The 11,322-nt window shown below is 46.5% G+C and overlaps 1 protein-coding gene across 1 annotated transcript in view; it reads right to left on the reverse strand.

Annotated features, from left to right (window-relative positions):
* The window catches only part of LOC127569768 (kazal-type serine protease inhibitor domain-containing protein 1-like), a 66,914-nt gene extending 56,387 nt beyond the window's left edge, over positions 1-10,527 (reverse strand). Inside the window, exon 1 of the mRNA XM_052014639.1 lies at positions 10,014-10,527. Coding sequence (XP_051870599.1) covers positions 10,014-10,521 — 508 coding nt within the window. The 5' untranslated portion in view covers positions 10,522-10,527. The remainder of the gene's footprint in view (positions 1-10,013) is intronic.
* Positions 10,528-11,322: the final 795 nt, after the last annotated feature.

Here is an 11,322-nt window from a genome sequence, read left to right on the forward strand (position 1 = left end):
ATGGTAGACTTCTTCAGAAGGTCAGAGGGCAAGGGATCCAGGGAGGCTTGGCCATGTGGATTCAGAATTGGCTTGTCTGTAGAAAGCAGAGGGTTGTGGTGGAGGCAGTGCATTTGGGTTGGAGGGCTGTGACTAGTGGTATCCCACAGGGATCGGTTCTGGGACCTCTACTTTTTGTGATATTTATTAATGACTTAGATGAGGGGGTGGAAGGGTGGGTTAACAAGTTTGCGGATGACACAAAGGTTGGTGGTGTTGTGGATAGTGTGGAGGACTGTCGAAGCTTACAGAGGGATATTGATAGGATGCAGAGCTGGGCTGACAAGTGGCAGATGGAGTTCAATCCGGAGAAGTGTGAGGTGGTACTCTTTGGAAGGACAAACTCCAAGGTGGAGTACAAGGTTAATGGCAGGATTCTGAGTAGTGTGGAGGAGCAGAGGGATCTGGGGGTTCATATCCACAGATCACTGAAAGTTGCCTCACAGGTAGATAGGGTAGTTAAGAAAGCTTATGGGATGTTAGCTTTCATAAATCGTGGGATTGAGTTTAAGAGCTGCGAAGTAATGATGCAGCTTTACAAAACTCTGGTTAGACCACACTTAGAGTACTGTGTCCAGTTCTGGTTGCCTCATGATAGGAAGGATGAGGAGGTGTTGGAAAGGTGCAGGAGAGATTTACCAGGATGCTGCCTGGATTAGAGAATGGATTATGAGGAGAGACTAAAGGAGCTAGGGCTTTACTCATTGGAGAGATGGAGGATGAGGGGAGACATGATAGAGGTATACAAAACATTAAGAGGAATAGATAGAGTCGACAGCCAGTGCCTCTTTCCCAGGGCACCAATGCTCAATACAGGAGGGCATGGCTTTAAGGTAATGGGTGGGAAGTTCAAGGGAGATGTCAGAGGGAAGTTTTTCACCCAGAGAGTGGTTGGTGCATGGAATGCGCTGCCTGGGGTGGTGGTGGAGGCTGACAATTTGCTCAAGTTCAAGAGATTGTTAGATAAGCATATGGAGGAATTTAAAATAGAGGGATATGTGGGAGGAAGGGGTTAGATAGTCTTAGGTGTGGTTTGAAGGTTGGCACAACATTGTGGGCCGAAGGGCCTGTATTGTGCTGTATTGTTCTATGGTTCTATGGTTCTATGGTTCAATGCAGCATCCACCCAGGATCTGGGAGCTGCAATGGATTTCAGACAAGTGACCTTCAGCATGTCAAAGCACCCAAGGAACCTGTCCACCAACAACGAACCAGGATCATTGTGGAGCACTCGGAAACTAGCACTAACTTCAGAGAGTCCAAGCCTGTCATCCCTTCTTGAGGGACAGTGTCTCGCTCTTCCCTGTCTCTCCACCAGTGCTCTTGCCATTTCCTGACAGCCCGAGGTTGAGTGGTGAATGTGAAGCTTGGCTGCACAAAGTCCTCCATCAACTCTTATCTCCACTGAGAGCCGCGTAGTGCCTGAACTCATCTTATTTCACTGCACACTCTCCAGTTCCACTTCATTTTCATTACCTCCTCATCTGCCTCTTCCATCACGGACAGTTAAGTAGCCTTTGTTATCCTTCCACAATCCTGAAACTCATTCAGTTGAATACAGCAGGCTTCTTCCCAGTGCACGCAGAGGAAATGTACTTCTCTGTGCCAAACCTGAGCTCATGGAACATTTCTTGTTGCAACATTGTTCCCATTACAGGCCTGCTGTGCAAGGGTTCTGGACCAGGGTCATGAGCCATGCTGTCACTAGATCGCACATTGCCCAATAACTACCCTTTGATTTACCATGTGGTTGGAATGTAATTGGGATGGAAAACTGCCAGAGATGGAGTGAATCTTGGCTGCTGCCCAGATACTGGCACTGACTGATGAACCCTTAGTATGCTCACATGTCAGCTGCATACTGGGGAAGCAGAACCTTTTTTGTTTCAGATACATGCCAGAGTTGACCAGAAGGACTTGCATAGCAAGCTATTTTGGTCAAGGACACCAGGGACAACCCTTGCAGGGGTAACTTCATCTCAGTCATGAGCGACTAAGATGACGTTACCTTCCTTTGCATGGAGAGCCTTGGTGTCCTTTCTTATGCAGCAGTGTAGGGTAAGTCAGGGATTTTCACTTTTAAAAGCAGCCAGAGGTGCAAAGATTCTGAGCCAGATTTACCTTCAGGTCTAATGCATTCTGTAGATGACACTGCAGCCATTATGTGAGTTTAGAGTGCTTGATCTAGTGCCATTTCGCGGGCTGATTTGTCCTGGGTGGTGTCGAGCTTCTTGAAAGCTATTTGAGCTTCAATTGTCTTGTCAAGTGGAGAGTATTTCATCACACTCCTGACTTCTGCCTTGTGGATGACTTTGGGGTGTCTGGAGGTGGGTCACTTCCTGTGGGAAGGCTCTTATAGCTGCGGTATATATATCACTGGTCTAATTGAGGTTCTGGTCAATGGTAACCCAGGATGTTGATAGTGGGAGACTCGGTGATGGTTATGTCAAGAGTAAGTGGTGAGACTCTCTCTTATTGGAGATGGTCACTGTTTGACTTTTTTCTGGTGTACATGTTACCTGCTATTTATCAGCTGATGCCTGAGTGTTGTCCAGGTCTTGTTGCATGCAGGCATGGGCTGCTTCATTTGCTAAGGAGTTGAGGATGATATTGAACATTGTGCAATCATCAGTGAACATCCCCACTTCTGACCTTGTGATGGAAGGTAGGTCATTGAAGAAGCAGCTGAAGATGGTTGGGCCCAGGATACTGCCCTGAGGAACTTCTGCGGTAATGTCCTGGGACTGGGATGACTAATGTCAAACAAACACAGTCACCTTTCTTGGCGCAATTGTCGGGGTAGGCAGGCAGTAGGTTAGGAGATGGGGCGCTGTGCAGAGGGGCCTGAAGGGTGGGAGATGAATCAATACGCCAGTCATGGGCAGGAGCAGAACTGATAAGGTTGAGTTGGGGGAGTGTGATTGGCTGCTGGAGATGGAGTGTTTGGTGGGGTGGGTGTGGATGTCGTATTTGTTTCTGGGTGTAACCTGATTTCCTGGTGTGGAGGTGGGGGAGGTGTCAGTGTCACGAATGGGCTGATTTACAGCAGTCAGGGCCTGAGGAGGTTAAATAATTAAACAGCACCTCCTTAAGAAGTTCCAAGCACTAGACTATGGGTAGGTCCTCTCCAATTATCCCCAAAGCCAATCTCATAATTGATATATCTGTGGGAGAAGCCCATATCATCCACAGGCCATGGAGGAATAGGGCTGAGTATAAGTGCCTCTGTGCACTAGTACACCACAGGCAAGCAGAAAGTAATTTGGTGAACTTCGTAAACAAGAGCACAAGCAATTCTTTTTCCAATAACATTCTACCATCTTGCCCAGAAACACGCGCTATTTGATGGAATTTTTAGGCCAAGGAACTTTGTCTGCAGTATGTAAAAACTCAGGTAACCTGCAGTGCACATTGTACTGCAGATTTTACACATGTAACCTGTAAAACAGGACAATTTTTAATCCACTGGGTAACTTGTGAATCAAAGTGCACACTGTATTGCAATGTGTAGCTCAAAAGAACTGTATAATCTGCAGTGTACAACTCTCCTGTGATGCTGCACACCTATTCCTAAACTATGCAACCTGCAATAAATAACTTTTGTCCCACATGCACTGAACTGAATGCACCATGTAATCTGTTATTGCAAAGTGATTATTGTAATTATTATAATTACAATATTATACTGCATTATCTGTGCTGCAATGAACAGTTTGGTTTATTACATGTGTACACAGTGGGCTGGAAGTTGCATTACCACCTTTCAATGGCATATGAACAGTGTTGTGTTTGTCCTAATGCAGTTCGTGAAATTTGCATAAAGATCACAATTGCAAGGTTTACCAGGCAACATTTCCCTGTGGAATGCTGCACAATGTCGGGCTCCCGGATGATGTGTGGCAATTTGTCACAGCTGGCAGCGTTTAACCACAATACAAGCAACTTTCCCAGCTACTGTGTGCTGCGGCTGAATGAGTGGATGTTGCAATGCTGGGAGTGGGGGGAGGGAGAGTGCTTCCAGGAGGATGGAGGGATTTAATAGGTCTGTGGAGCAGTGTTTGCTGTTTTTGCATGGGGGCCTCCTTGGCTGTGGTCAGGTAGTTGCCAGGAATGTCTCAGGGAGTTTCTGAATGCAGATTAAGAATACTAGCACTCTGGTGCCTGGTCCCAAAGATCGAAAGTCCCAAAGGTTCAAGACCACAGGTTTTGGATGATCTCGAAGCAGCAATCAACAGCAAACGAAGCTGTGGCAGTGATCAACATCAGCCGGGAACGGTCCTGAGACTTACTTATTACCACACAGGAGGAAGCCATTCGGCCCGTTGAATAAACACTGGCTCCCAGGAGAGCAATCCTATCGCTCCCTTTACTCCTCTCCTTACTACTTCCCTTCCCATTCCCTCACCGACCCCTCTGTCCTCGGCTTTCTCCACTGCCAGGGTGAGGCCAAATACAAACTAGAGGACCTCATATTCCACTTGGCCTACAACCCAATGGTATGAACATCGTTTTCCAATTTCAGATAACCCCCACCCTCCAATGCTCCTTTCCCACTCTGACCAGTCCACCTCCGTTTTCTCTCCCTTTGTCCATCTTTTCCATTCCTGCCTCCCCCCCCAACTTTACCCAGATTCATTATCTTCCCCACCTGCTACCATCTGCTCATCACCCCTCCCTTATAAGGTTCCATTTATCACCTTCCAGCCTCTAACTCTACCTCCAACCCCCACCACCCCCATCCCTCACACACACCTGGCTCCATCTGCCCATTATCCCCCACCTCACCTTCCACCTACCACCTACCAGCCCCTGGATCATCCCTCTCTCTCACATCTTTATACCGGCTGCCTTCCCTCCAAGGGTCTTGCCCTGAAGGTTCCACCATCCCTCTGCCTCCCCAGATGCTGCCTGACCCACTGAGCTCCTGCAGCAGACTATTTTATGCTCTAGGTTCCAGCTTCTGCAGTCTTTGCGTCTCTGTCTCCTCACCTCCCTGCTCTCCTACCACTTATTCTCTCTCTCACATGCCCATCAACTCCCCTTTGTGACTCTTTTTTCCACACACCCACACACTAGGGACAAGTTACGGTGCCCAATTAACCTATCAATCCGCACGTCTTTGGGAGGTGGGAGGAAACTGGGAAAGCCACTCAGGGAGAATGTGCAAACTCCACACAGACAGTACCCAAGGTCAGGACCTGAGGCTGTGAAGTGGAGTGACTGTCCTCCTGTATAACTGAGGCTAGGAACAACTACATGTCCAGACTCCATGTGAGGTTACAAGACACAATTCAAAAATTGGTGGTGTGAATAGCAAGAAAGGTTGTCAAAGCATGATACAGAGTCATAGAGCAATACCGCACGGATATAGGCCCTACGGCCCAACAAGTCCATGCTGATCATGTTGTCCACCTAGCTAGTCCCAATTTCCTGGATTTGGCCCTTCCCTCCATGTGCCTATCCAAGTGCTTCTTAAATGATAGCATTGTACCTGCCTCAACCACTTCTTCTGGCAGCTCATTCCATATACTCACCACCCTCTGCATGAAAAACTTTCCCCTCCAGTTCCATTTAAATTTTTCCCCTCTCGCCCTAAATCTATGCCCCCTAGTTTTGGACTCCCCTACCCTGGGGAAAGGACTGTTACCATCCACCTTATCTGCCTCTCATAATTTTAAACACTTCTATAAGGTCACCCCTCATTCTCCTACGTACTAAGGAATAGACACCTAGCCTGGCTGACATCTCCCTATAACTCAGGCCCTCTAGTCCTGGCAACATCCCCATAAATCTTTCCTGCACTCTTTGCAGTTTAATTGCATCTTTATTATAACAGGGTGACCAAAACTGTCCAAGTGCAGCCTCACCAACAACTTATACAACTGCAACATAATGTCCAAACTCCTATACTCAATGCCCTGACTGATGAAGGCCAGTGTGCTAAATGCTTTTTCCACCACACTTGTCTACCTGTGATGCCGCTTTCAACGAACTATGCAATTGTACTCTGAGGTCCCTCTGTTCTATTACACTCACTGCTGCCCTACCATTCATAGTATAAATCCTACTCTGGTTTGACTTCCCAAAATGCATCACCTCACACTTATCTGTATTGAAATCCATTTGCCACTCCTCGGCCAACTTCCTTAACTGTTCAAGATCCCCCTATAATCTGTGATAACCTTCTTCACTATCAACAACACTTCCTAATTTCATGTCACCTGCGAATTTGCTGATCAAGTCTTGTGGATTCACATCCAAATCATTAATATAAATACTGAAAAACAAGGCTTCCAGCACTGACCTCTGCAACGCACTGACCTCTGCAGCACACCACAAGTCACCGACCTCCATTCTGAGAAACAATTTTCAACCACCACCCTCTGCTTCTTACCTCCAAGACAATTTTGAATCCATCTAACTGGCTCTCCCTGGATTCCATGGGATCTAACCTTCCAGACCAGCCTGCTGAAGGCCTTGCTAAAGTCCAAATAAACAACATCCACTGCCCTACCCTCATCTACCCTTTTGGTTACCTCTTCAAAAAACTCTAAAAGGTTCATCAAGCACAACTTTCCACGCACAAAGCCATATTGACTCCTAATTGGACTCTGTCTATCCAAATGCTGGTAGATGGTAAATACCCCCTCCCTGGTAATATGAATGTTCTCCAAAACATCTCAGCTAGTTTCCCTTATTTCTTGAGCAACCATGATTTTCTTGTCAGTAAACACCAAGGAGAAATAGTCGTTAAAAATCCCACCCATCTCCTGTGGCTCGAGACATAGGCAGCCCTGCTGATCTCCTACTCTCTCCCTAGACACACTTTCACTATAGCTATAGAATCTCTTGGGATTTTCCTTAACCTTACCTGCCAGATCCATCTCATACCCTCTCTTTGCCTTCCTGATTTCCCACAAGTGTATTCTTAATCTTTTTATAGTCATCAAGGGATTCAGTCATTCCCAACCCCCTAAACACAATGTATGCTTCCTTCTTTTTCTTGACCAGACCCTCAATATCTCTCATCAGCCAGGGTTCCCTAAACTTGCTAGGTTTACCCTTCACCCTAACAGGAACATGCTGCTCCTGGACTCTTGATACCTCACTCTTAAAAGCCTCCCACTTGTTATTTGTTCCCTTCCTTTCAAACAGGCTCTCCCAGTCAACCTCTGCAAGATCGTGCCTAATTCCCTCAAAATGAGCCCTGCTTCATTTTAGGACCCTAACCTGTGGACCTGTCCTATCCTTTGCCATCACTGTCTCAAAACTAATAAAATTATGGTAGTGAGAGCCAAAGTGCTACTTGCCTTGTCTCGTTCCCCAGGAGGAGGTCAAGTATTGGACCTTCCCAAGTAGGGTCCTCTGTATATTAGAAAACATAGAAAAACCTACAGCACAATTCAGGCCCTTCGGCCCTCAGAGGTCATTTATATTGACTCAGGAAACTTTCCTGGACACACTTCACAAATTCCACCCCCTCTGTGTGGAGCAGTCAATAGAGGGGAAATTAAAATCTCCCACTAATACAACTTTGTTATTCTTCCAAATATGAGCAATTTCTCTACACACCTGCTCAAGTTCCCACTGACTACTTGGGGGGTGGCCTATAATACAGTCCCACTAGAGTGACCCTCTCCTTCTTGTTCCTAAGTTCTACCCATATGGGCTCACTGGACAATCCCCCAAGGATGTCATCTCTAAACATTGCTGTTACGTCTTGACAACAACCTTTCCCTCAATGTCAACAAAACAAAAGAGCTGGTCATTTACTTCAGGAAAGGGGGTGGTGTACATGCACCTGTCTACATCAATGGTGCTGTGTTCGAGACGGTTGAGAGCTTCAAGTTCCTGGGAATGAACATCACCAACAGCATGTCCTGGTCAAATCACATAGATGCCACGGCCAAGAAAGCTCACCAGCACCTCTACTTCCTCGGGAGGCTAAAGAAATTTGGTTTTCCCCTTTGACTCTCACCAACTTTTACTGATGCACCACAGAAAGCATCCCATCTGGATATATCATGGCTTAATACAGCAACTGCTCTGCCCAAGACCGCAAGAAACTGCAGAGAGTTGTGGACATAGCCCAGCACATCAAGGACACCAGCCTCCCCTCCTTGGACTCTGTCTTTACCTCTCGTTGTCTTGATGAAGCAGCCAGCATAATCAAAGACCCCACCCACCCGGGTCATTCTCTCTTCTCTCCTCTTCCATCGGGTAGAAGATACAGGAGCCTGAGGGCACGTACCACCAGACTTAAGGACAGCTTCTACCCCACTGTGATAAGACTATTGAACGGTTCCCTTATACAATGAGATGGACTATGACCTCACGATATACCTTGTTGTGACCTTGCACCTTATTGCACTGCACTTTCTCTGTAGCTGTGACACTTTACTCTGTACTGTTATTGTTTTTACCTGTACTACATCAACGCACTCTGCACTAACTCAATGTAACTGCACTGTGTCATGAACTGACTTGTATGATCCGTATTGCAAGAAAGGTTTTTCACTGTACCTCAGTACAAGTGACAATAATAAACCAATACCAATACCAAAAAGGCAACACTCCCTCCTTGCTTACCTGATAGAGATCAGTTGGAAAGTTGGGCGGAGCAATGGAAAAAGGAATTTAATCCTCACAAATGTGAGGTGATATATTTTGGGAAGGCAACCAAAGGCATTCTCAGTAAATGGTTGGTTCCTAGGGAGTGTTGATGAACAGAGGACCTTGGGGTACAAGTCCCTAGATCCCGGAAAGTGGCAGCACATGTGTTTGAGGTGGTGAAGAAGGCATATGGGTCGTGGCATAAAATACAAGAGCTGGGACGTCACTTTATAAAACATTGGTTAGGACACAACTGGAGTACTCTGTGCATTTCTAGCCACCACACTATGGGAAGTTTGTGATTGCACTGGAGAAGATGCAAGGGAGATTCACCAGGTTGTTGCCTAGATTGGAGCATTTCTGTTAAAAGGAGAGACTGAATGAGTTGGGCTTGTTTGGAGCAAAGGTGGCTGAGGAGTGACTGACAGAGGTATCTAAGATTATGAGGGAGATAGATAGAGTCGACAGTAAAAAGGTTTTTCCAGTGTTGGGGGTGCCTAAGGCAAGATGACACGGGTTTAAGGTGAGGGATTGGAGGCCGAGAAGGGACCTGAGGGGGAATTCTTTTCACAACATTTAAGAAGCATCTAGACAAGTACTTGAATTGCCAAAGCAGAGAGGACTTTGGACCTAATGTGGGTAAATGGGATTAAGATAGGTACAACAGACAGCCAGGACATGATGGGCCAAAGGGCCTGTTTTGGTGCTGTAGGATGCTACGACTCTATGACTCAGTGACGACCAAGACTGCAGTTTGGTGTTGGTCCTTCTTAGTGAAATGAGGAGATGGAGTGAGTAAAATCTGGTTCTGTAAGAAAATCACTGTTGGTTTTCAGGCCAGTAAGATTTACAGACACTGAATTTTGTGTGTTCCATTACTGTTGACATCATCTGGGGATGTTTTACATCGGAACAAAAATGTCAGGAATCAAACTTCCTAATGGGTGCTAAGATAGCAGAAGAGTGAGGAAACTGCTTCACTCTGGGTTAAGCTGATTTTCAGTAGCACAGCAGCCTTGGTCTGGAGGTGTGCAAAGGAATTTCAGTCCTGTGAGATGTGCCATACATTCTGTGCCACACTGTTCTACCCTGAATTACAACATGATCCGTGGAGGTGGGCTGTAATACCTCAATTTAAATTAATTGAAAATCTAAGTTGACAGGAAGTAGTTAACCCCCAGCAAGAACAACGCGCTGCCTCTCTGTACATGGTAGGAACACCATCAGTAATCACTTTCCACAATAAATGCTGGTATCAATCTGTACAATAAATTGAAGCAGATGTTATGAGATGCTGCAAACAATCTGGAGGACCAGACAGTAGAAGAACATAGTAGATGATCAGAGTTATCAATGGTTACCTGTTTCACAAGGCCCTTCGTGTGTAAGGCTGAGGTTGTTGTCCCTGCCACTGTAAAACGCTTCCTTGAGTCTGCAGATATTGCTGTAAGTCCGTCCATTTGACCCACACACACTCTCCTGTGATCGGCATGTACACTGGGGTTCTGGGATCTCCCCAAAGTTTGGGGCATCAGTGTCCAGCCGGCACTCCAAGTCCTCTCCACACCTTCCATAGAAGTGGTTGGTATTGTCCAAGTCACAGATCTGCCCCTCGACATTGCCACACTCGGGACAGCAGTCACATCCATCCAGCACCATGCCCGCAGTACACCCGGCTGGGTGGGGGCACAGCTCTGGCTGGCACGGCCCACAGCCGTCCCCTTCCCTCAGCAGACGCAGCCAGCCCCTGTGGTGGAGCCTGGAGACACTGTGTCCCAGCTGAGTGAGGAGAAGCACGACTGTAGCAGAGAGCAGCAGATTCATTGTGAGGTCAGAGCACGAGGGAATCCACTTCCAATGCACTTTCATTCTTGAAGAAAGATAGATGATTGGAACAGAGAGCAATGAATGTTTCTTATAAAATCCATCCGAGTACAAATGGTCACTGTTGCAAATTAATTGAAAGTGCTCAAACTGATAAAAGCAGGTCTGCTCGACACTGTCTTAACACAAGATCCAACACCATTCTGATGCCCACTTGACAGCTTGTTGAAGAAATCATCTGCACTTCATATTGTCTGGGGGGAAAAACAGCAAAAGGTAAGTGCTGATCGGCAAGGAGAGATTGTGTGGAGCAGGGATCGGACACTGATCTGCAGCAGAACTTTCCCCTCTTTATTCCTTTTTACGAAGCATTGTCTGCCTGCCAAATCTCTCGCACATACACACACACACACACAAACACACACGCAGCAAGCTCAGATCCAGTCATAGGAAAATAGCTTGCAGCAAAAGCTGCCAGATGGAATCTGGTGAGATAGAAATAGCGAACTTCCTTTGGTTTACACAGGGAAAAGATTCCCGGACTTAAATTTGTCAACAATGGAAACATTTGTCCAGTGACCTCTAAAAGGGACATTGATGTCTGGTTCTGTCTGAAAAAAATTGGTTTGGGTGACTTCACTTTGCTGTCAGTCAGACAGGAATGGGTTATGGATTATTTGTTTGTTTGACATTGCCCAATATTTCTGACCATGTTTAAGAAACTTTAATTTTTGAGCATTTGGCCCTCACTGGAAGCTGAAGGGTCGGGGGGCTCCAAAGCCCTTCCCTCCTGGGCCCAGAGTGCACCTTCTCTCCACACCGGCTACCCTTGTGAATTGGTCTGCC

The sequence above is a fragment of the Pristis pectinata genome, chromosome 4 (genome assembly GCF_009764475.1).
Source record: "Pristis pectinata isolate sPriPec2 chromosome 4, sPriPec2.1.pri, whole genome shotgun sequence".
NCBI classification, from domain to species: domain Eukaryota; kingdom Metazoa; phylum Chordata; class Chondrichthyes; order Rhinopristiformes; family Pristidae; genus Pristis; species Pristis pectinata.